General features: G+C 43.5%; 1 protein-coding gene across 1 annotated transcript; it reads left to right on the plus strand.

Moving 5' to 3' along the window:
• On the plus strand, window positions 1-26,047 carry LOC310800897 (coiled-coil and C2 domain-containing protein 1A-like). The gene is made up of 28 exons (XM_083664781.1): window positions 1-140; window positions 366-458; window positions 724-862; window positions 1,064-1,170; window positions 2,479-2,724; window positions 4,530-4,845; window positions 6,402-6,511; window positions 6,620-6,692; window positions 6,966-7,049; window positions 7,609-7,736; window positions 8,386-8,458; window positions 8,549-8,682; window positions 9,258-9,357; window positions 9,562-9,638; window positions 9,838-9,933; window positions 11,057-11,179; window positions 11,492-11,550; window positions 12,924-13,040; window positions 16,213-16,286; window positions 16,380-16,438; window positions 20,283-20,434; window positions 20,523-20,613; window positions 21,729-21,884; window positions 22,320-22,505; window positions 22,621-22,747; window positions 22,898-22,974; window positions 25,459-25,506; window positions 25,955-26,047. Exons 2-28 carry the CDS (start codon window positions 402-404, stop codon window positions 25,985-25,987), a joined length of 3,042 nt encoding a protein of 1,013 aa, XP_083520907.1. The 5' UTR covers window positions 1-140; window positions 366-401; the 3' UTR covers window positions 25,988-26,047.
• Window positions 26,048-26,298: the final 251 nt, after the last annotated feature.

Genomic DNA, 26,298 nt, shown 5'->3' on the forward strand with positions numbered 1-26,298 from the left:
GCATTGTTGTTTTTGACACATCGAATTTCGTTCTAATTGTTTCAGCGTTTTGTTATTATTTCTGCGCAGTATTGTGACTCAATAGGCAAAACCCTCGAGGTGTTAACTAACACCGCGGTCCGTGGAAGTTGTGTGACAAGGTAAATACGCTCGCTTTGCACTGACATTGTTTATCAAATCTCGTGCTAGCTGTTAGCTAACGTAACTAACTAGTGGAGCCCTCGATGACGTTATGCACGTTTTAAATTAGTATTCCAAATAGTAAACTGTGCAACTGCTATAAATGTCCGATGTAACTCATACAGTATGAAGAGTGGATGGTGTTGTCTGTACGCACATGTTCTCTCTGTTCCCTCTCGGCTCAGTTGCTGTCAGTCACCTCTAGCTAACTAGCAGTCTTAATGAGTCGCAGTCGGAACCCCCCTGTCCGGGGTCAAGGGGCAGCGCGAGCCAAACAGGTACTGCCCATAATATTAAATTGATTATGGTATCTTCAATTCAGTCACCTTAGTAGGTATACCAATACAGCAGGTATGGATAATTCAGCAACTCACTCACACACCCTCTCTCTCTGTCTCCCTCTTTTTCTATCTGTCTCTGTTCCTGTGTCTGTGTCTGTCTCCATCTGTGTGTGTCTTGTCTCCTCCTGTCTCTGTCTGTCTGTCTGTCTGTCTGTCTGTCTGTCTGTCTGTCTGTCTGTCTGTCTATCTCTCGCTCTCTTAGATGGGGCTGCTCCTTGACCTTTCCCCAGATGGCGGGATGGATGATGGGGGAAACGAGGAAGAGCTGGAGGCAGAGCTTCTGGCCCTGATGGGAGGAGGAGGAGATGGGAGGTCACCAGGCAAGAAAGGCGAAGGCAGAGGTGAGAAAGAATCGCACATTTTTCTTTTATAGAAGATCTTGGAAATGAGCTGGATATAGCACAATGAAAAGCACAATTTGAGCTGTCTGTCTCATCCATATGACAATAGATTTCTAGTGATTTGATTTGGTACTAACTCCCTCATAACTTGCTGCTGCTAGATAATCTAATTATGCTTCTATTGTATTTGGCTGTATCTAGCTCCTGTTGCCATGGTTGAAATAGAGCGAATGGCAGCGCTCTGTATGAAAGATCTTGACGATGAAGAAGTAGGAGATGAAGATTTGGATGATGATGCAGACCTATTGGTAACAGACCATTCCTTCCCTTTTTTAGCTGCGACCAGCTCACTCAAGGTCACTCGGTTGGTTGGTCCACAAAAAGTTCACCACCCTTTAGCGGGCACAGTTTTCGCCCTAGGAGGCTGACATTTGGCACGGAGATCAAGTGTGTGTGTTTGTGTTCATGCCTATAGAGAGCCAACGCTTACTTCCTGCTTCAGCTACCAACCTGATGATATGATTTTACCGAAACGTTGTTATAATAAAGTTGATTGCAAGTTAAGGACAGTGTGCGGAAATCCTCCTTTTTTTCTTCAGCTACAAACCAGCCATGATTCGATTCAAAATACAATACTACAGCATGCGCTGGGACGCGTCATCAGTGATGTTAACTGGGGTTGTAAGGTGTTTAGGGTCTATCCAACATCATACACCCTCACCCAGTAGACCCAGCCGAGGCCGATTAAGACCCCGACCCGCGTCCCGGAAGCAGCCGCTCACGGATCAGCCTTCCTACTCTGTCTGCAGCATTGCCCGCGGAAGGGTTGATCACGCCCAATCCGCTGCAATAGAGCTAGTGCTACACCGCAGCATTGAAAGACCCTTCGGTGCATGGAGGGCTAAGGCTCTGTGGGTTAATCCAGGCCGCGCTCCTCCTTCGTCTCACCAGACCCTCCCAAAAGGCAATCCTACTATGCCGCACCATAGACAAAGAGGATGCCTCAAGGAGGCCTGTGCGCTGCACGTCGAAAAATATGAATGGCGGTGAACGATGAGAGACAATACTTTTTTTGATCCCGTTTGAACTGTGCCACGAAGTCCATATGTAAATTTTGTCAATGTAAAAGATCACATTGCATGTCAAGAAAGTCGCCGTTTGTTGTAAAACTGAAAAACCACTGAATCAACTACATCTCTCATCTCGCACAGTATACGTCACACTAACACCAACATGGCCTGGAGGGAGAGACGACACTTACGCGACTGGTTGTGTGTGTAGTCTTTCTGATTTAGAACTTATGTGCAACAGTTTTATGACAAACGTGACTTTCTTGACTTGCAGTTATCTTTTAAATTGACAAACGCGTGTATCTCATGGCACAGTTAAAATGTGTGTGTTTGTGTTTGTGTGTGTGCGAGAGTGAAGGTGTATGTTTGTGTTCATGGCAATTGGCTAAAATGGGGCGGTGGGGGCAAATTTCGAAATTCACATAATGCCGTCGCAGCTATTGCAAATTCGCTATTGTTTTATAATCATTTTACAAGAGAATGCCCCCTAAGGTTAGAAGTTTCTCAATATCACCATTTACCTCTGAACTGTGTGAATGTTTGTAGGCGGAACTGAATGAGGTTTTGGAAGATGATGATGAAGAAACTCCCCATGCTGCCCCTCCTGCCACCGCCCCAGCCGCTCCCAGACACAGCATCACTCCCCACTCCACTCCTACTACTCCCAGTGGTGGTGCGACAGGTTTGGAGTCTTGCCTTGTGGAGCGCATTGACATGTATAAGACAGCCATTTCCAATGCCAAGGCTGCAGGCGAGTCCAGCAAAGCTCGAAGATGTGACCGTGGATTAAAGGTAAGTACAGAATCTGTGCAGACCACGGTGTGTGTGTGTCGGCTGAGTGAGTGAGGAAGTTCTGTAGCTCAGTGGTTCTCAAAGTGGGGTCCTTGAAGGGGTTCCAGGGGGTCCCAACAAAAAGGGGAATAATTAATTTTTACTATAATTCCATCCGTATGTAACACAATGACAGAATATATGACTTTGGTCATGGGTTTCATACACTTTCTAGAATAAAAAATATTTTTAAAGGAGATATTCACACATCCAATTCCCTCTCGAGCAGGTGCGTTGGAAAGTATCAGTTAAACACTTGACAAAGGTCCATTGGACCGAAACGTTGTGTCTGTTTAATAAAAAAAGTAATGCTGAGCAAGACTAGTGTGCGGGATCTTCTTCCTTCTAGAATAAAAAATCTAAAAGCAAAAATCTTAGATCTGGGACCCTGGGACAAAATCTTATCAAATGGGGGTCTGTGGTCTAATTGTGTCAGTTTGGGGCCTTGGATGTGAAGAAGTTTGAGAACCACAGCTGTAACTGACAGCAGGCTCAAGACACAGTCACGTTACAGCATTGCAGTGCTGTGCAGCAGCGGGATGAACTGCACTGCACAGACAAAACAGTCACAAAACTAGTTTCACTTTCAAAACACAACCTGTTAGGTCCGCGGCGGGCGAAGCCCTGGATATACCCTAGAGAGAGGACGTGCACTCGGACAGCATGGACTGTAGTAGTTCTTTTATACTAGGTCCTGGAGTCCATGATAAAGTTAGTTTTAGGTTGGATATTAGAGTAGCCTACTGTCTTTTCTTGCCTCGTTGTCATTTGTTTTTAAACCCCGCCCACCGGGAATGGAACCCAGGACCTTCTAGCTGTGAGGCAACAGCGCTACCACTGCGCCACCGTGCCCCCATTTGAAATTTCTAGATTTGCCATTCATAAATCAATCTAAGACTGTATATACCAGGGGTCTTCAATTACTTTTCACCAAGGGCCACATTTTGCTGAGGGCCGAGGGCTGGGGGCCGAACGGTGCCGGAAGGCAGGTTTAGAGGAATAACTAATTTTAAATTAACAGTTGTGATGTTGTCACAGTTGTGATTATTCAGTCTTAACCACCAATATTTGCTCCTTTTCTCACTCCTACCTGCTCTCCCTGCAGGGCTTAAAATTAACTTTTTTGATCACCTGCCAATATGGTTGTTAGATTTCAAAGTTACCAGCCAATTAGAATTTCCACTAGCCAAAATGTTGAAAATGAGAATATGAGTGGCTTAATTTAAGCATAAGTATCAGTAAGTGGCCGTGGATTCTGAAAGCCTGTTGAGGGTCACACAAGAACAAAAATGCACTCTTGAAGCTAAATAAAACCAATCCAACCAAAACCAACAAGTTAATTATTTAAATTTTTACTTCAATGTAGGACAGTAATTTCTTACACATGAGATTACTTTGAGCCTTTTAGTCATAAAGATTATTGAAAGATATTCCATATTCCAGACTGAAATGTTATAACAGAAGTGGAGTATTGCCCAGAATGACATTGACAATGTCATTCTGACAATGACAAAATAAATGACATTTGGACACTTATTCATTGCATGTTGTGTTCAGGCGCACTGTAAAAAATAAAAATAAAATTGCAATTCCAGCGCGGGCCACACAGGGGGGGGCGCTCGCGGGCCGCCGATGGAAGAGCCCTGGTATACCGTATACGCTATTGGATATGCGATTGGATATACTGTTACCGTTGTTACTTTTTTATGTATTTTTTCTTTGATGTTGATGTCTGATGTCTGTTCGTTATTCTTCTCTTCTTTTAGACATTGCAGTCCATGTTGGTGTCTGTCAGGAAAGGGAAACCGATCAACGAGGAGGAGATCCCACCTCCTGTTGCTACAGGTGGAAAGCCCAACCTCACAGCTGAGTCTGAACTGATCAAGGAACGGGAACCGCCAGCGCCAGCACTGATGCCGTCCCCGCCCACCAATCAGAAACCTCTGAGGGAGGCTCCGCCTCCGGCTCCAAATTTTAAACCTCACAGTCTGACCGCGCCACAGAAGCCTGCTGCTGCTATCACTCCAGACACACCTGCTATCTCTCCGCTCACCCCCAACCAGCCCAACGCACGCCACTCAGGTACACATGCTCATGTCCACACACAGCTTACTGATGATGCAGCAGTTAGGGATGGGATATTAACCAGTATTAATATATACATATACGTATCACGGTAAAAAAACAACAATAACATTTAAATGCCCTCTATTTTCTGATGCCGTTATTTTAATTTGTGTTGCTTCACACTATCCTCTCACAAATCAGCATTTTATCGTTTTGTTTAGGAGTAAAGATCGAGAGTCACTGGTCGCTCTAATGAACACTGAAAATTGTATTTACCTTGACTGAAAAGGTCCTATCTGTTTTCATATCAGCAGCCCTATTCAAAGAGATTTCATGATTACTGGCCATCTTATTTACCCCGTGTGGACTTGATTTGTATAGATACACAGTTACAGTATTCAGTATCTGCTGCCACTCACAGACAGACACCCGTCTGCTAAATATCACTGTGCTCCACTTGAGCAATAAAACACACTAATTCATCTTGTGTCGCATCGTTTTCTTTTATGATCTCCCTCTTTCCATTTTACCCACTGTCAAATTTATACTTGGACGCCAAAGTGCCTCGCCGGGCGTGCGTGCTGTAGGTGGCGTGCGGCTCCCCAAAAATGTGACTCAGCTGACGTGAACATTGCAAGTATACTATAGTGTAGATGGGGGAGCTAACAGGAGAGAGTAGGGGTGTCACGATATTTCGTCGCACGATATATCGCGATATCGAAACGTCACGATATCGATATCGTCAGAAAAAAATGATATCGTAAAAAAAATAAAAATATATATTTTTTTTGCTCCTGAATAATAATAGAACAAATTTAGCAGAATCAAAACGCATGAGTGAGGGGGTAGACTACTACTGGCATGCCAAAACAGCTCAAGGGGTACATAAGATTACATAAGTTTAGGGACCATTGAGCATGAGTTATTTAAGAAATAGATTGTATACTTTATTTTTCTTTCACCATGCAACAAACATTTAGTTTGTGACAGTGTGACACATTCTATTGCAAGAGAAGCATTATCTTCCATGTTGTTTTCTAGTTATTATAATAACAATTTCCAAAAACAGCATTTGTTTTGTATTTTGTGTATTTCAAATGAAAGACTATTTTTCCAGTATTTTCCCAGGGCTCCCTTGAAAAGAGGTTTCGATTTCAACGGGACTCACATGGTTAAATAAATGATAAATAAATACATAAAAATTATTTACTTTTGTTAAAAAAAATATTGTTAAAATATCGTATCGTATCGTTATCGTGAACCCAATATCGTGTATCGTATCGTATCGTATCGTGAAATTAGTGCATCGTGAGACCCCTAGGAGAGAGTGAAAGCTATGATCAAGTATATACACTACATTCTGTCCTTCGGCTAACCTCTAGTCTGAAATCATATAATGAAATCGCACAATTTCCTAATTTTGCCGGGGACTCCCCTGGGACGTGACGTTAGACTAGACTAGAGTATACTATGCATGTCTAGCAGCTGCCGACAACGTCCTAAACTCAAGGCTACGTTGAGGCTGTTTCTCGCTTTATTCCTTCATCGGCCATTCTTTGCCCCACTTGCAGAGCTGAAAGCGGCGGTGTTGTCCAGACAGAGGGAGTATAAGATGGCTGCCTTTCACGCCAAGCAGGGCGGAGACACCGACCTGGCCAAGCGACAGTACCTCATTTCCAAGGTAATAAGACCACTATTAGATCAATAGGCCAATTGGTTGATTAGATGTTGTAGTTTTAAATGTATAGTGTGTATTCAATCATAATGGATTTGACCTCCTTTCATGCAGAAACTGGACGTACTAGTGGAGGCATTGGACAGAGGAGAGCCACTAGACCTGAGCTCCCTACCGCCCCCTCCGGGTCAGTGGAACCACTTTAAATCACAATCAAATCAAATGTAATTTAACAAGGATAGGTAACCAAAGAAAGGGATGAAGCAAAGACAATGGCAACAGCAGAGGTTAGAACAGTTTATATAAATGCTACGTGAAAGGAAGAGAGAACAAATGACAACTATACCAAAATTATACTAACAAACACTGCACAAAGGATGAAACTGTTCATTTTTCTGATCAATTTTCTTTCTCTCCTCTCTTCTGATCTCAACCTGATCGCGACTTTCTGCGGTAGCAGAACGTCGTGCTCCTCCTCCTCCCCAGTCTACCTCCAAACCTACCGCCCCTGCTGCTCCTGCACCGGCCCCGGTGGCTGCTGCTGGTAAGACAGCAGCCCTCTTTCTGTGTGATCCGTCCCAGAGCAATCTAGTAAGGGAGTGGTGCCAGCGGAGGTCCAAAATAAAATGCGTGACATGTAGCCAATGAACAGCCAGGAAGGCGCTACGTTTGAATGCTAAAATAAAGCTGATAATATACAATTTGATTCCTTAAATGTCTGACCCTTTCAAAGTACATCACAAACGGTCCATTTTGCGGCAACTCGACAGTGCTGCTTAATCCAGAACCTTCTGGGGACTTTTATGAGGTAAAAAACTGGTCCATTGGAGTGAATGGAGATGTCACAACTCTTCTATTATACGGCTCTGATCCGTCCTACTAACTAGTCAGTGCAATGCAGTTGTCAAAAATGTGTTGCATACTACAGTATGCTGCATTTGTATAGTGTTGCATTTAAAACATATTGTGTGTGTGTGTGTGTGTGTGTGTGTGTGTGTGTGTGTGTGTGTGTGTGTGTGTGTGTGTGTGTGTGTGTGTGTATGTATACGTGTACGTGTACGTGTACGTGTGTGTGTACGTGTGTGTATGCGTGTGCCATAAAGACCTGCCTGCCCCCAGCAGTTTAGCAGAAGCCCTGCAGCAGAGGATGGACAAATACAAGGCAGCAGCAGAGGGCGCCAAAAGCAAAGGAGATGACCGCAAGGCCCGCATGCACCAACGCATTGTCAAGGTACACACAAGTATTACGCGTGCGCTAATCTATTTTCAGAGCCAAAATCTGTGTTCCAAAAGCAATGTTCTTCAGCAGCATTCTTGCAGTTGAAATGAAATCCATTATGATATTAAACTATTTATAGGAACATTTTCCCTAAAACACATTAGCAGTTATTGATTTTGGTTTTGCTGATGTATTTTTCTTATTCAGGTGGATAACAGGCCAAATGTAGATGGTGTGACTTGACATCAAGATCCAGCTATTTTTAATAGCAGAAAAAAATCAATCATCGAAAACGTTAATGGCCAAGGTCAGGTTTTGGTTTCAGCTCCTCAGAATCAAACAGCACAAGGACTTCTTACTCTCTATAACCCACAGCTCAATGGAGCAAGTTCAGACACATTACGTGTGGGGCTTGTTGAGGGGCATTTGGGAAATGTAGGAAATCACTAACTGAAGTAAGAGTTGATGAAGCAGGTTGAGGAAAAGTGTGTACAGCAACAAAGTAAAGTGCCCAACACTTCGTCAGGAATTCAGTGTACATTACAGATTGATATGTAGCGGTGTGAGAGTATCTGAGGGTGGATACATACTGTATATTATATTGGATACATATATTCTTTTAATCCATAATATTATTGTCAATTATCTCCTTCCTTTACAGCAATACCAGGATGCCATCAAAGCTCACAAAGCTGGAAAAGCAGTCAACTTGTCTGAACTACCCGTGCCACCAGGTAACGTTCTGAGTCTAGGCTTGTATCGGTTCCTATTGTGTTTCTGTTGTCCACCATATAGTTTGTATTATGTGTGTGTCGCTCCTTTAGGCTGTCCGCCCCTCCAGGGCTCCGAGGCGGGTCAGCAGAACTTCATGGGTGTCCTGGAAACAGCTATGAAACTAGCCAATCAGGACGGAGATGCAGAAGAGGAAGAAGAGGATAGTCCAGGAGATGTTGCCAAGGTAACTGAAAAACTATACACAGTCACAGATGCCACCAAATGCTCAATTCTTATTTATAGAACGTGAAGTTTCAGCCAAGCGACCTGATTGGTTGCTTTCCAGACATAACGATGGCTCCCCCAAAAAGCACAGCTAATGTAGCTGCTGCTTTGTTGTTTGCTGTGGCAGCTTTTGTAGTCGAGTGTTGCTGTTGTTTTTCTTTCATTCTGTTATGAGAACCTGTGACAGGATACTGTCACTACTCTGCAGCACCTCACGATTATTGCAACATGGTCACACTCATCATCAAAGCAAAGAGTATTTCTATAGTAAATTACAAAAACAGCAACTTGCTATTAAACATTTTAGGTTTAGCCGATATAATTGATAGGTTTATGAAGTGATAAGCACACGTCCATATTAAGCTCACTAATGCCTCGAGCTGTAAGAGAGAAACTCCCGCCTTATAATAATAATAATAATAATAATAATGGCTTTAATTTATATAGCACACTTTAAAATGTAAAACAAATCTCAAGGTGCTTTACAGTCGCTAAAATAAAGTAAATAAATAAATATTTCTTCTTTCTCTCTAGTCTGCAGTGCGTCCACATGCACAGAAAGCCAAATCTCCAGCTCCTCAGGCCCCTGGAGGCTCCTCAGCTCCTACTCAAAGCTCCAAACTCGGATCTAAAGGTGTGTTGTGTGCGTGTGTGTATGTGTGCGTACGTACGTATGTGTGCGTGTGTGTGTGTGTCTGTGCGTGTGTGTGTGTGTGTGTGTGTGTGTGTGCGTGCGTGTGTGCGTGCATTCCTGCCTGCATGTATGTGTCATAGAAAGTGTTTGTGTTTTACACAAGGCAGAGTTTCACTTTCACTTTTCTTAATTATTTCCCTGTAGCCCAGCAGCAGCTGGATTTCCTGTTGCTACGGCGACAGGCGTTTGTGCGCGCAGCCCTGCGCTCCAAGCAGATGAAGGTCTCCTTTCCTCTATCTATCTTTCTGCCATCCTTTTGTTTTGTAGATGTCATCATTCCACTGTTCTGTTGATTCTATTTCAAAGTGTTGAACTTTGCTTGTTGTGGTTTGATGAGTCTGTTGGTTGTTGTGGTTTGATGAGTCTGTTGGTTGTTGTGGTTTGATGAGTCTGTTGGTTGTTGTGGTTGGCTGATTGTAGGACATGGCGGGAGCAGCACAGCACCTCAGACACGCCAAGGGACTCGACCCCATGATCAATGCTGCCAAGTCAGGCCTACCTGTAGATATCTCCAAGGTAAAATATTGTGCGAGTGTGTGTGTATATGTGGGTGTGTGTATATGTGTGTGTAATAATTATTTAGGAGAAGTTCAAGGGAAAGTTTTTGTGTGTGTTGGGAATTTTGTTACAGGAGTTGGGTGTGTTTACAGAAAATGTGACCAGCAGATGGAGTGAAGGAAACCTGTAGGGTGAAATAAAAAAATACTTATATACTTGATCTCTGTGTGTGTGTGTGTGTGTGTGTGTGTGTGTGTGTGTGTGTGTGTGTGTGTGTGTGTGTGTGTGTGTGTGTGTGTGTGCGTGCGCGCGTGTGTGTGTGTGTGTGTGGACGCGCACTTCATACAGTTGCCACTCTTCCCATCTGTCTTTCACTTTGCCTCAGTGTTTAACTCTAGCTCAATCAGGTTCATTATGGCTTCTTTTTTCAAGTGATAGTTTTTGTTTCTTTTAAACTGACAAATGCGTAGTAGAAGTAGACATCTACTAGGCATTTGTCTGTTTAAAAGGAACAAAAACTGTCAGTGTTTAACTCTGCTGTACAGAACCCTTTAATGCCTTCTCCTCGTTCTGCTTGTGTCGCTAATGTTTCTTCCCCTGTTAGTTTATTTGTCTGGCTGTCTTAGCAGCAATCTTAGCACTGGATTTCCATTCAATATTGTGGACAGAAAGGCCTTGGTTCAAGCAACAAGCAACAATTGATTTGATTTTGGTGTGATCCGCACCTGGGATCCCTGCCATCAGACTTCTTTTTTTTTCTTTTTTGCCTTAAAGGAACACTGCCGATTTTCAACCAGCTTTGTATCCGTTTCCTGATATACGACTGATTTAGCAACAATACAATGATCCTCCCTTTAACTATGAAACTAACACAGATTGCTTGATTGCAAATTCTAGGGGTACATTTTTAGGATCACAAAATCAATTGAACTTAAAATGTAAGTGATAGGAATGATATCGTTGGGTGTGACGGCAATGGCAAAGTTGGAAAATTGTTCAGCATTCGGGGAAGTTTGCTCTCTCCAAGTGCCTTCAGCCTGCTGTGTCTTATTTCCCTCTGTCCCTGCACACTGTCTTTTTATCTAAACGGTGCGTTTGTTTTGTTTCTCGCCACCTCCCTCGTTCCCTGTCTTCCTTGCAGATTCCCAGCGCTCCGGTCAGTGATGAGGATTACTCCCTGTCTCGCTCGCGTGCCTCCCCTCTCTCCCCTCGTTCCAGTGAGCAGTACAACCACCTCATGGAACTCTTACGGCAGCAGCACGAGGTTAGGAGGCATAACGCGACTAACAGCCCAAAATGTAACGGACAATAAAGTAGTCTGAGACTGAGACGGACATGACTCACAGCCTTTTTCCCACACATTTTCAATTTTAAGTTCACCTCCCTAAATGGAGCTCTTGCTGTTTTTTTAACAATCAGTAGATACATTATAATCTCTGTGATTATGGGTTATTAATAAGCCCGTGCACTAGAGTTCTCAAGGGGCCTGAAAAGCCAGACCCGACCCGACCCGGCTATAGTTTTTGTCCTTTTCTCGCCCCACACCATTTTTCTTGTTCTCCTTCTTGATCTACAGAAATGCCTGGTCTACTCTCAACAGTTCACACACATGGGCAACGTGGCTGAGACTGTCAAGTAAGATGCATTCCTCATTTGTGTGTTTGTGTGCATGTTATCACATATCTGCATATAGCCCACATACAGTAGCTTGCATTTGAAGCATAATCAATCAAACCTTTATTGGCAGACGCTTGGTCCATAGATGACACATACACAATTACAAAAAGCACATAAGGGCACAATAAAAGAACAAAAGTACATTATAAAAGAGAGTCATACCAGAATTTCCACATATGTGACTGGTATCTCACAGTGCTTAGCCCAGCATCTTGCTACAATTTAAGCTTTATGTGAGGATCCTGTGGCTCAAACTACTGACGAAACATTATCTTGATGAAAATCATGTTTTTATTTTGGGGTATTAAGCCAGCTTACTACAAAATACCACAACAAGTAAAATAAATCTATGTTGGCTAGAGCATTGGTCCCGCTTGGTAGAACTTTGATTTAGTTACAACATAAATTTTGACTGCAAATAAGATGCACTGGTAGATGTTTTCCATCATGAAAATTTCGCAGATAACAAAATTCAAGATTCAAGATTTTTATTGTCACTCCATGGTACAAGTATCACGTGTGAAATTCTTGTGCTGTGGACTCCGTTTACAACATAGTACAAATATAACAGGGCATATGAGTGCAAAAACAACAAGAGACACAACAAGCAATAAGGCAGTATAGTGATAAGACAAGTCAGAGACAGTGGCTGGTTACGGTAACATCCAGCTTAGTTGACATGCATACACAAACATAGGAGAAATCCAGCACACATCTGTATATCGATACAGCCTATGTGTAATGGACAGCAGGCACACATTCTGTCATTCCAAATGAATGGACTTCCATTGGAGACTACTGCATTAAATGCATCAGGTGTAACTGGCATGAGGCTTATCAAACAGACTGTGATTCTACTGTATTCCTCCTTGGGAGCACCCACTCAACATAATACATGCAGTGCAACATTTCTTCATAACTTTTATTCACATATCTTCACATACATGTAACACATACTCTTTCATTTCACTTACATGGTTTTGCAGTAACCTGTGGGGTTCTGCTACCAGTTTACTAGCATAATGCTCCTGTTGCCTAGAAACAGAAAAAGCGTGACACGTGGAGCTGCAGATTCAAAGCTGCTGATGGTCATTTTTCGTTTATTTTCTCAGATCATGTTCTGTATGTATGTATGTATGTTCTGTTCAGATCAGGTTCTGTCATTGATTTTGAGCTCCAAAATGTAACACTGTAGGAGTTGTGTGCTCTCTGCAATGCTCTGCGGCACACTGTCTTGGACATTAATGGTCACTTATCACATCCAGTAACCAGGCCCTCCTGTTGGCCTGTGAGATGTGATTAGTGTAAGAAACAACTGTTCTTCTCCCCAGGTTTGAGAAGCTTGCTGAGGAGAGTATGAACAACATAGAGATCCTGAGGAAGTCCCACGCCAAGGGCCACCCGGTGCCCAAGTGCCACACCGAGGAGAGGACCTTCAACACCGTCAAGTCAGCAACAAACTCATGTGATATGGTTAAAGTCACAATGAATGGCATATCATAACGTACACCTACTTATCAATAAATCCCCCATTCTGTCATATTCTTATGTAAAAATCCTATTAGTTTAACTTCCTTGAAACCAGCTTATTTTTAGGGGTTGCTTCATGGATATCTATTTTTATGTCCACCTACACCAGTAGGTAAAATAGATATCCAAACAGATTTTTTTTACCAATATCCCTCCCCCCCCTCCCATTATGAAAAACGTTCAAAATGTCACGTGTGGATAAATTGGCTATAGAGACACTGCGGAGCGCGTCATCATTCAGAAACCACGCCCAAAACGGGGGAAAACAGAAACTCCCTGCTCCCAGCTCTCTCTCTCTCTCTCATTGATGTTTATTGCTGCTTTACATTCTGCTGTGCTATATAACTGTAAAAACAGCTCGCCACATTTATGGAAAAAAAGGTCAACTAATTCCGGGTTGTTTGAATGACAAAAATCCGTTGAGAAATATGTGCTCTCTCTCTCTCGCACACGTGCCCAAAGAACTCGCGAAGCGTGTGTGATGCCGTAGGCAGCGAAAACCAAACACTTACATTTCAAATCATAGCCTTTGATTGACCGGTGATAAAAAAGATGATTGACACAAGGAATTACGGTAACAATCAGACTTTGCTGATTACAGAAAAAATTGAATGACAGAAATCTTTTTAGAATTAGGCACGGGATCATGGTTAGTAGGAGAAAGAGAGCCAGCACACAAAAATGTCCTTTCGTTGAGTTTATTCCAGCAACACCAGGTACAGCACACGGACGTTTCAGCCTAACGGCCTTCTTCAGCGTGTTGCTGTGTCAGGCGGAGATGACGTTTAAATACACTGAGAACGGAAGTACTTTCAATAAACGAAATATGAAAATTCAGTTACAATATATAAAGAATTCAAGAACCAAGCAATACACGATACAAAAGTTCCATTATCAAAGAAAATGTCTACATTCAACAATGTATGCATATAAATAACAATAGTCTGGTCAGTCCCACTGTGTGGGAGAGCAGAACCAGGCCTAGGTAGAGGCCCTGCTGTATTCAAAGTGACAAGTAGGCGGAGTAAGCCAGGTCTGGACTACAGATAGATACAAAACAAAATACAGAATACAATAGAAATGTTTTAAAACAAAAATTATGCTTAAATAATTGCACGTTTCCACTATAATGGCCTAGAAAGAGGTCCCGCTGTATTGTGATAACAGACAGGAGAGATTAAGCTAGGGCTGGAATGCATATTACTAAGTACATAAAAATGGACAATACAAATATGTTACAAAATTGCACATTCAAAGAAAGCAGCCCAATAACAGTTCCTCATTAAGTCCTTTCGGATGCTCTGTCTGAAGAGTGTGAATCCAAAAGGCCTCTCTCTGTAGCAAGGCCCTATCTCTCTATCCCCACCCCTTTTCAATGGACTGACAGTTTCTATGCCCTGGAACCTCAGGGTGCAAACCTCATGTCCCATAGCATTGAAATGTCTCGCTACAGAAGATTTTTCATCCTTATTTTTGTGTGCTGGCTCTCTTTCTCCTACTAAGTACCTCCTGTGCCGTGCACCGAAACTTTGAAAACACCGGTGAGTGTGCTCGCTGCTGGCTTATGCCAGTTTGTTTGAACAACGGGATCATGGTTAGCCTGACTGCGTGCACATGGCACAGAGGAGAGGAGGAAACTGAGATGATGAAGGACGTCCCAGGATCCTGCACAAATTAAGCCCTGGTTATGGGGTGCATTTTTGGTGTTCACCCCTAGAAACCCTGTTTCCTCTTCATGAGACCCCAGACTTGCATTCCAGTGGCTGGAATTCATTTGTTTGAATGAAAGTGAAATTTGTGACAGCAATTGTTGAACTTTTGAACACATTTTTGCACTGTGACCAGTGACCACCCAAGCATCCTGTTTCAACCAGAAATATGTTACGGAAGTAAGACACCATCTAAATGCCATTTCATTGTGATTTTAAGGAAGCGGAAACTTTTGTCTTATGTGACACATCAGGATGCATGATAAATATCCATACCTTGCATCTCATCACTCAACATGCATTGACAGTAGTGTTATTATGAAACTGTAGTCGGGTTTCCATCCACCTGTTTTTCTGCAAAATTTCAATTTGCACATAAAAAAGCTGAGTGGAAACGCTGCAAAATTCGAAAAAAAGAACCAACTCCAAATGTCGCAAAAAAAATGGAGGAAGGTGGAAAAGTGGGGTGTATCGATAACAGGAAAATGAGATAAGTGCAGTGGAAACAGATTAAGCGATATTCCGTTCTCTCCATTCAAAAACCATGCAGTTTGCCTTGATCACTGCAAAACATGACATGTTGGCGTAGCAGCCTACACAATAGGGCTACACACTTGTAAGGTAAATAATGGTAAATAGCAGGGCAATTTTTAGACTGCCCGCCGTGGTGTTTAAACAGAAGAAGACTGGAATATTAACTTTAAGGCGACTTCTAGCATTGAATGAAATTGTATTCACTTAGTAACTCTGCTCCATGGATTATGTTTTGCTTGCCGAGTTGAAGAGCACCACCTGGTAGCCTAATCCAGAAATGGCATTTTATGGTACCTTTGTACCTACTTGTAGATCATCAAGAAACCTCAAATGAACAATGTTAGATGTGTTTAATAGAGCTTGGTTGTTGCCAAGACGGTACGTATCGGGTCTAGCAGCTGATCAGCAGAGGCAGACAGCATCAAACACGAGGTGATCGACAGCTCTATAATTCGCGAAGCAGATGGAAACGCGCATTATTTCGCATTTTCTTTTGCCCACTTTCTGAAAATTGTATTAAGATTTGCGATACCTTTGGATGGAAACCCAACTTGTTTCTTTTCGACACAAAGAGGATTGCTCTCCCTGATTAGAGTGGTGTATGAGTCAGCCTTGTGGGCCAGATGAACACAGAATGACTCAATGTGACTCACGCTGACACACTGGCTCTGCACCAGGATCACACCAAGAGCAAATAACGGAGCTAGCAGCTAGGCCACTCAGGCATTGGCCCAGTATAGCTCACAGTCGGAGGCTGTTTGGCTCTTCCTGATGCTGACTGACTGATGTTTATTACTCACAATGCTGGCTGTGAATGGTCATGATGACCTGTGCTTTTATTTTGTAGGATCTACCCCAACCTGACAGCTAACGACATGATGCTGTACGTCATCAGGGGCATAAATCTGCCAACTCCCCCAGGTAGGCAGATCTGGCTCTGTGTACATGTACTCGCCATGCGCTATTCTTGCATCCTCCGTTAAATACATTCACTTCCCTTTCTCCTCCCCTCAGGTGTCTCCGCTAGTGATATGGACGCCAGCGTGAAGTTTGAGTTTCATTTCCCCAGTGCGGTAAGAAACGGCTTATTCAGATTCAGAGGTCACATCAATAGTCAGAAGACAAAAACAATAAAGAAAGACAATCACAAAAAAAATCAAACGTGCAGTCCAATATATCATTAACCCATTGATACCTGATGCAGCATTTGTGTGCATATCCCTTTAAGACCGTGAACCGCGTTAACGCGGTTCACGGTCTTAAAGGGATACGCACACAAATGAGGGATATACACGCAAATGCTGCATCAGGTATCAATGGGTTAAAGTGAGATATGATGGGTGGGGGGGGGGAGGGATTCTGGAATTCTGGTCTGTTTTGGGGGGTGGGGGTGGTGTAGTAGAGTCCTTATAGAGCTGAACAGTCACATGACATCTCTTGCCCCGGAAGTGAGTTTCCCATCATTTTTTTCCATAGACATTTTGAAAAATCCTTATAACGAGTTTTAAGGCTGGAACCAAGTCAACCCGTGACCTACTGAATTGTGAGTGACCAAAACACATTTCATTTGGAGCAAAAACAAAAAATAATAAATAAATTTGAAATAAATTCGAAGTTAATGTCCTGCATTCTGGGCTGGCCATGTATTTTTCCCTTTCTCCATTTCATGTTAGGTTCTGAATAGCAACAGCAGGTATTATCTCCTCATGTTTGCCTATGCAGATTTCTGCAATAGAATAACGTTACTGTGAATAGAGAGGCAAAGTGACCGCCTACTTCCTGCTTCAGCACTGTAGCAGAGATTTTTATCCGCCATTTATTTTCCCATAGACATTTCGTAAAATGCTCATAAAAATAGTTTTACTTCGTCAAACCAAACGCTTCAGATATATTTGGAAACAGGCGAGACCACATAACATTTCACTCGGACCAAAACGTTAAGAAATCGCGGATTTAAAGGAAAATATTTTTTCAATGTTTTTTAGTTTTGGTCAGAGTGAAATGTTCTATGGTCTCTCCAGATTCTAAATATAGCTGAACCGTTAGGTTTGACCAAGTAAAACTATTTTTATAAGCATTTTACTAAATGTCCATGTGAAAATAAATGGCGGATGAAAATCTCTGGTAGGCTACAGTGCTGAAGCAGGAAGTAGGCGGTCACTTTGCCTCGCTATACTATGGTCTAAAATGTATGCTCTTTCTCAGAAAATCGGACTTGATTGCAAGACTCAAACAAAAGCCCTGTGAGAAAAAAGAGCAGAGGTTTACCTGCATCAACTCCAAAAATAGTCATATTTCAGAGTTTGCCCCTCAGATGCCAGTGCAAATGCCCCCCAAGGGCGTTAATTCCACTCATGTTTGATTACAGGGTTGTGGGGATTGATTGATTGATTGAAACGATTTATTTCAAACCGTTAAAACAATACATAAAATGAAAAAACCAGTAAACATAACAGTCCAATAGACTTCAGCAAAAGGAAAATACGTAAACTCCAACATAAAAAAAGGCGAACTGTTTGAAAAGGGGCCGGAAGTAGCCTAGGCCTAGCCTAGGATCACTGCACAAATCCGATCAAGGCGACAGCGAAACAATGTTTCAACAAAGATTCTAGTACAATTCTATATTACAAGTTGGGTAGCGCAATTGCTATAATAAAATACTAGCCTTTATAGCGTTAACGTTAGTGTTGTAATATTCGTTGCATGGTTTGCGTTCATGAACAAAGGAATGGTCGCTTCAGGTGGGCGATGTTGATCCAATGAAGCCCCGTTAGCATTCACATGGTGCATTAAGGAACGTACGTGACCATAATTTATTTCGATGTCGGCCATCAAGATTAATTCAGCTGGTTAATGAGATCGCTGCATGGATGCAGAGTGTGTGGGAGATGTGCGCTATGTGTGAGCCTGAGCTCTCAAAAATGAACACTGTGGCGTATTGGCTCGCTCCTGGCCAATCCTGGCACATGAACACTGCGTAGGCGGCCGCAGGGCGTGTTTTTCCTGCAATAACGCCTCTCAGTTCTCTCCAAACAGAGGCTGAGTCATTGTCGGAGACCTGTTGATGGAATCACTGTGAATACAGGTGTTTACCAGCTCGTATTCTTGCCTTATGCAATCTTAGACAGCGGCACTCAATGGAGATTTCACTGTTGCTGTGGACGTTCCGTTAGGGCTGGCTGGGTGACATGGACCAAAAATCATATCTTGCTATTTTTAGGCTGAATGACGATACATGATATCAGTACAAAGTGGGCTACATGTTCAGTTGTAACTTAGTGCTTTCATAAAAATATTTACACAATGAGATTTTTGATAATCCTCAGTAATGAGGATATAATGACTAAGTGGGTAAAGGATATAAAATACAGCAGCTAGAACAGTCTGTTAAGTTCAGAAAATGACATCACTTTACTGTAATGCAACCTTTAAAGTGGAACTGAACCTGTTCGTCACGTGCTGCATAATGAATCCGTTTCAGACTGAAAACATAGTTTGTCTAAGATGACAGGTTGAGAGGCGGGTCATAGTATCACGTCGATGATTTTATTTGACAATTCGGGGGGCTGGATTGGGCTTTGGCCAATCCTGGCGTGTTCCGCCTCCAAATCGAGTGGGATTCAGTGTGTTGTGGCGCTCCCCTCGGGAAGAGCCTTTTGATGGGAGGAGTGGATGTCAGCGACCCGCAGGCAGCCAGCTGCCTTCGTGTTGCCGAGCGGAGAGTGCAGCACGTCGGCCTGGAATCTCCGAAGTGCGACCCCTGACAACCAAGCTCTCGGATGCGCGCGCCATTATTGCTGCTGTAACGATACGATATCCCTGGAATGCGCGTTTTAACGAGCCAGTTACATTTCTTTGCATTCTTAGAGATTATAGTTTTTGTTTTTTGTTCATGTTTCTAAAAATTGGCCAGTGAGCTGCGCCACCAAACGTCTGGGAATTTCACTGTCAGAAACTGTCTGTCCGAGCCCGGCGAGAACGGCCAGCAGCAGACACGCCTACATTTATTATTAGAATTTTATTTGGTAGCGGCAATGCAATGTTTCATAGTTCCAATATAGAGCAAGACACCGATGTGCTGCAAAGAGAGTTTATACCTGTTGTTTATTTTACAATAATGTTTCCTACCTGGAAGTGGTCCGCTTGCTACTGTGAAGTCATCAGCCAATACATCCATGTCATCAGCAGGCTCTGTAATAACGTAGCCTCTGGAGTCGGGCTTATCGCTGGGGAAAAGACCTCTAGCCGCCGGGGCCGGATGAAACACTTCCTATTAACAGGTTATGTTTGTTTCTAAGTGATTAATATGTTTCTCCGCAAACGCGGCGATGTTTTGCGAGACACCGGTTCTGCATGAGAACTGCCCCCAGAAGGCAGGCCCGCCCACAACACTCATGATTGGTTCTCCGATGCAAGGCTTCCAACAGCGCCACCTAACGTTATGCAAAGATTTAAATAGTAATATTCTCAGTCTTACAGGAGTGAAACGGATTAAGACTGAGGGCTGAGTCTAAGTACTGGGTGACGTCAGCAAACTGTAAATTACTGTTATCAATGAAATCTTGAAAAACGAACTTTTGATGTGAAAAAGTGTGAGAAACTAAAGAAATTAGATTGTTGTGATTTGTTTTGCATACACTATTAAATAGGTGCACTGCATACCCAGGTATTTGAACTAAAAGAAAAGAAAAGTCATTCTTGGGTTCAGCTCGACTTTAAAACCAGGAAAAGACAACACTTATGCCATATCACGAGATTACAATATCCAAAATCTAATATAATCTCATATCACAATATCGATATAGTATAGTCCAGCGCTACGCTATGTTACATTCACCCTGTCAATGTCTAGGCAGCGTCTTTTTCTTTTTTAATAATTGTGTGTGTGTGTGTGTGTGTGTGTGTGTGTGTGTGTAGGAGGAGGCCCAGAGGGACAAAACGAGCACGGTGAAGAACACCAACAGTCCAGAGTTTAAGGAGCAGTTCAAACTTAACATCAACCGCTCCCACCGAGGTTTCAAACGAGTGGTGCAGTCCAAAGGCATCAAGTTTGAGATCGTCCACAAGGGGTAAAGACAAACATAGTTCAGGCAAATGCTTCTCTATTTACCTCTGTGATATATGCTGTAATTGTAATCTCTCCTCTGTGTGTTACAGGGGGCTGTTTAAGACGGACAAGGTAGTGGGCAATGCTCAGCTGAAGCTGGAGGCGCTTGAAAACCAGTGTGAGATCAGAGATATTATAGAAGTGAGTGCTGATAATATGCAAACAAATGTAAATGCATGCACACTAGAGGTGGAACAATACGCGTATTCCTATTGAGCAGTTTAAGTCCGAGGCTTCAGGTTCAATAGGCATTGCCAACTGAACAAATCCTTCACTGCTGAACAGTGCAAGTCTTCAAGGGAATCATGGGAAATGAAAAGTGAGACGGAAAAGACGAAAGGTGTTGAAAAAACATTGACGTAAATTGAAATAAATATTTCAACTCGACTGTGAAAATAGTCAAATAAGTAGAATAAATAAGAATAAAAAAAAAAAAATGTAAAGCAAGGAAATTTCTCCAGCATTTCTACTCTTTTGTAGCCTGGGTAAACCCAGCCCCCAGTGACCTGCTCTCAGACAGACCCTGCTCACTAGTCACGTAGTGACTGAGAACAGGTCTGAGAGCAGGTCACTGGGGGCTGGGTTTACCCAGGCTAACTCTTTTGCTCCATTGAAAATGTGCCAAACCACGACACCACTGTGTCATAACCAGTGTTGGGGGTAACTCATTACAAAAGTAACATATTACATGTAATATATTACTTTTAGCAGTAACTCAGTAATATAACTTATTACTTATAGGATTTCAGTAATATTATACCAGTTACTTTGTCAAGTAACTCAAGTTACAAATTGAGTTACATTTGATTAAATCAAAGCACATATTTAAAAAAGATACAATCGTTTCATAATCAAACTGTGTGTTTTTATGCAAATAACCACTATAGATGACAATAACACAGGAAAAGGATAACGTTTAGATTTTTTGATTGTTTACACTGACTCCAAGGCAGTTGAAATTATTTTTCAGGATGGTTCCAATGTCATTCTGCTGCTGCTGTTGTTTTGGTCAAAGTAATGCAAAAGTAGTGTAATAAGTAACAAGTTACTCTACACAGAAAGTAATATTGTAAAGTAACTTATTACTTTCAAATTAAAGTAACTAGTAATATGTAGTATATTACATTTTGAAAGTAACTTGCCCAGCACTGGTCATAACGAACCAAACCGAACGGTGAATTTTGCAAAGCGTTAGACTCCTAATACACACGTGTTGTAACACACACCAACCTGATCTAACATGCATGTGTTTGTAGGTGCTGGATGGACGTAAATCCACAGGGGGCAAGCTGGAGGTGAGGGTGAAGATCAGAGAGCCTCTGGGAGGAGTTCAGCTCCAGACGCTGACAGAGAAGTGGCTGGTGCTCGACCCCCTCTCCTCCCCCTCTCCTCCGGACAGACAAAAGGAACGGGTAAGTAGAGGGCGGACGAGAGGGCAACGCTCGATGCAGGGAAAGAAAGCTGAGACACGAGCCAAGACAGACAGTCAAATGACAGCTTAAAGCCCACCTCTGATTACCTCATCATCAAAGTGAAGTTGATTCTCTGCACCAGTCACCAGCCCAATCAAGACCATGATTTTCCTGTGTGTAGGAAGAAAAAGCAGGGATGCACAGCTGTCCATGTCAGCTACCAGGTTCACCAGTTCTCACTCCCATTCTGCTGAGTAAACTTAACGATTTGCAAGAAAGCATCGTTTGAAAAAGCCCAGATTACGAGGGCTGCTTTAAAAGCGGTTTGTACGCAAAGTAAATGCTGTTGTAGCAAAAGCTGCAACAATGGCATGAAATGATGTCGAATGAGCGAGTTCAGTGACGTCTGTGTGTGTGTGTGTTTGTCTGTATCAGGCTCCATCTCCTCGGTCCAGACCCAGGAGTGAGGCGAGCAGCAGGAGTGAGGCGAGCAGCAGGAGTGAGGCGAGCAGCAGGAGTGAGGCGAGCAGCAGGAGCAGTCATCCCAGCAACTCGCCTCCACAGTACAAACTCCACAGCTTCAGCCTGCTGCACTTTGACAAGGAGAGGCTGGAGAGAAAGGTAGGTGTGTGTGTGTGTGTGTGTGGGGGGGGGGGGGGGTCCTGAGCCTATCCACAGCATCTCTGAAGCTTGCGATTGGTTGAAGGTCTTGTCAGTCATTCCGCCTGTCCGTCAGATTGCAGACTACCGGAAGAACCGACGGGATCCCCCACCTGACCTCCTCCAGCAACACAAAGAGGTTGTACACCGACTGCAGTGGCAGAAAGCACATCTAGAGAGAGGCTCTCCTGCTCTGTTTACAGGTAACACACACACACACACATACCAGCATATGCACATACTGTGAGTGCATTGTTAATGATCAATATCATATTATTGTATGTGTCTCATCCAATCAGAAATACATTTCTCGTACATGTGAAGCACATTTTCTTTCACCATTGTCTCTATAGAATATGAAAATGTGTTGCGGCGCTTTGCCCACGGACTTGCTGACTCGGTGAAGAAATTCTCCAGCCAAGGCAACCGGGTGAGTACAGGGTCAGAGCTGCAACACGCATGTGTTTGTGTGTACAGGGTCAGAGCTGCTACACACATGTGTTTGTGTGTACAGGGTCAGAGCTGCTACACACATGTGTTTGTGTGTACAGGGTCAGAGCTGCTACACGCTGCTACACGCATGTGTTTGTGTGTACAGGGTCAGAGCTGCTACACACATGTGTTTGTGTGTACAGGGTCAGAGCTGCTACACGCTGCTACACGCATGTGTTTGTGTGTACAGGGTCAGAGCTGCTACACACATGTGTTTGTATGTACAGGGTCAGAGCTGCTACACACATGTGTTTGTGTGTACAGGGTCAGAGCTGCTACACACATGTGTTTGTATGTACAGGGTCAGAGCTGCTACACACATGTGTTTGTGTGTACAGGGTCAGAGCTGCTACACGCATGTGTTTGTGTGTACAGGGTCAGAGCTGCTACACGCATGTGTTTGTATGTACAGGGTCAGAGCTGCTACACACATGTGTTTGTATGTACAGGGTCAGAGCTGCTACACGCATGTGTTTGTGTGTACAGGGTCAGAGCTGCTACACACATGTGTTTGTGTGTACAGGGTCAGAGCTGCTACACACATGTGTTTGTATGTACAGGGTCAGAGCTGCTACACGCATGTGTTTGTATGTACAGGGTCAGAGCTGCTACACACATGTGTTTGTGTGTACAGGGTCAGAGCTGCTACACGCATGTGTTTGTGTGTACAGGGTCAGAGCTGCTACACACATGTGTTTGTGTGTACAGGGTCAGAGCTGCTACACACATGTGTTTGTGTGTACAGGGTCAGAGCTGCTACACGCTGCTACACGCATGTGTTTGTGTGTACAGGGTCAGAGCTGCTACACACATGTGTTTGTGTGTACAGGGTCAGAGCTGCTACACACATGTGTTTGTGTGTACAGGGTCAGAGCTGCTACACACATGTGTTTGTGTGTACAGGGTCAGAGCTGCTACACGCATGTGTTTGTGTGTACAGGGTCAGAGCTGCTACACACATGTGTTTGTGTGTACAGGGTCAGAGCTGCTACACACATGTGTTTGTGTGTACAGGGTCAGAGCTGCTACACGCTGCTACACGCATGTGTTTGTATGTACAGGGTCAGAGCTGCTACACACATGTGTTTGTGTGTACAGGGTCAGAGCTGCTACACGCATGTGTTTGTATGTACAGGGTCAGAGCTGCTACACACATGTGTTTGTGTGTACAGGGTCAGAGCTGCTACACGCTGCTACACGCATGTGTTTGTGTGTACAGGGTCAGAGCTGCTACACACATGTGTTTGTGTGTACAGGGTCAGAGCTGCTACACGCATGTGTTTGTGTGTACAGGGTCAGAGCTGCTACACGCTGCTACACGCATGTGTTTGTGTGTACAGGGTCAGAGCTGCTACACACATGTGTTTGTGTGTACAGGGTCAGAGCTGCTACACACATGTGTTTGTATGTACAGGGTCAGAGCTGCTACACGCATGTGTTTGTATGTACAGGGTCAGAGCTGCTACACACATGTGTTTGTATGTACAGGGTCAGAGCTGCTACACACATGTGTTTGTATGTACAGGGTCAGAGCTGCTACACACATGTGTTTGTGAGTACAGGGTCAGAGCTGCTACACACATGTGTTTGTATGTACAGGGTCAGAGCTGCTACACGCATGTGTTTGTGAGTACAGGGTCAGAGCTGCTACACGCATGTGTTTGTATGTACAGGGTCAGAGCTGCTACACGCATGTGTTTGTGAGTACAGGGTCAGAGCTGCTACACGCATGTGTTTGTATGTACAGGGTCAGAGCTGCAACACGCATGTGTTTGTATGTACAGGGTCAGAGCTGCTACACACATGTGTTTGTGTGTACAGGGTCAGAGCTGCTACACACATGTGTTTGTGAGTACAGGGTCAGAGCTGCTACACACATGTGTTTGTGAGTACAGGGTCAGAGCTGCTACACACATGTGTTTGTGAGTACAGGGTCAGAGCTGCTACACGCATGTGTTTGTGAGTACAGGGTCAGAGCTGCTACACACATGTGTTTGTGTGTACAGGGTCAGAGCTGCAACACGCATGTGTTTGTGAGTACAGGGTCAGAGCTGCTACACACATGTGTTTGTGAGTACAGGGTCAGAGCTGCTACACGCATGTGTTTGTGTGTACAGGGTCAGAGCTGTTACACACATGTGTTTGTGTGTACAGGGTCAGAGCTGCTACACACATGTGTTTGTGTGTAAAGGGTCAGAGCTGCTACACACATGTGTTTGTGTGTACAGGGTCAGAGCTGCTACACACATGTGTTTGTGTGTAAAGGGTCAGAGCTGCTACACACATGTGTTTGTGAGTACAGGGTCAGAGCTGTTACACACATGTGTTTGTGTGTACAGGGTCAGAGCTGCTACACGCATGTGTTTGTGTGTACGTGTCTGTTCTTGTGTCAAGTTTCTTTTGCCTTCCATTTTTTTAATAGGAAGCTGCCAAGGATGCCCTGGCCAGATTGAAGATGGTAGAGAATGAGGTAAAGACTGTCAATATACCATCAATATACTATTAGGTTCCCACAGCTCCTTGAAAGTTTGTAAATTTGAGGGAGGGGGGAACAAGGCCTTGAAGGTTTTTCAAAATAGACATAGACATGTGTCTAAAGTGCTTGAATTTATATATTTTGTGCAAGAATAGAAATGCAAGATTTGATTTGATTTTTTTTTTTTACACTTAATGTTAGTAAGTTCAGCACAGCACGGTTGAAAAGTGTTCACACATTCAAGCCTCTCTCTCTTTTTAATTGTTGTCTGTGAGCTTCTGTAAAGCCTGCTACTTCCTATTATAAAAATTCTCAGTGTCGTAACATGAATCAACCTTGATCCGTGTCTCAAACTGTTGGGTCCTTGAATTTGAGGGAATTGGGCCTGAAGGCTGGAAACTCATTGAAAATTCCTTGAATTTCCCTTTTCTTTCTGCTGCAGCTGGAATCACTGAAAAGGAAACGCGCCGTATGAGAGGAGCAGGAATAAGGGAGTGGAGAGGTGGCTGGAGCACTGTTATATCAGAAATACACGCGCGCACGCGCACACACACACGCACACACACACACACACACACACACACACACACTCTCTCTAACACACTCTCTCTAACACTCTCTCTCTCTCTCTCTCTCACACACACACACTACAAGGCCAGCTTGAAGCACCTTAAGCATGATTGTATGCTGCTGCTCCATGCTGCTATGACAAGTGCATGAAGAACCCTTATGGTCCTGCCAGTGGATTTCAGAACCTGTCATTTTCTGTTAGATACCCGTCATGGT

The sequence above is a fragment of the Poromitra crassiceps genome (assembly GCF_964638095.1).
Source record: "Poromitra crassiceps genome assembly, contig: HAP1_SCAFFOLD_130, whole genome shotgun sequence".
NCBI classification, from domain to species: domain Eukaryota; kingdom Metazoa; phylum Chordata; class Actinopteri; order Beryciformes; family Melamphaidae; genus Poromitra; species Poromitra crassiceps.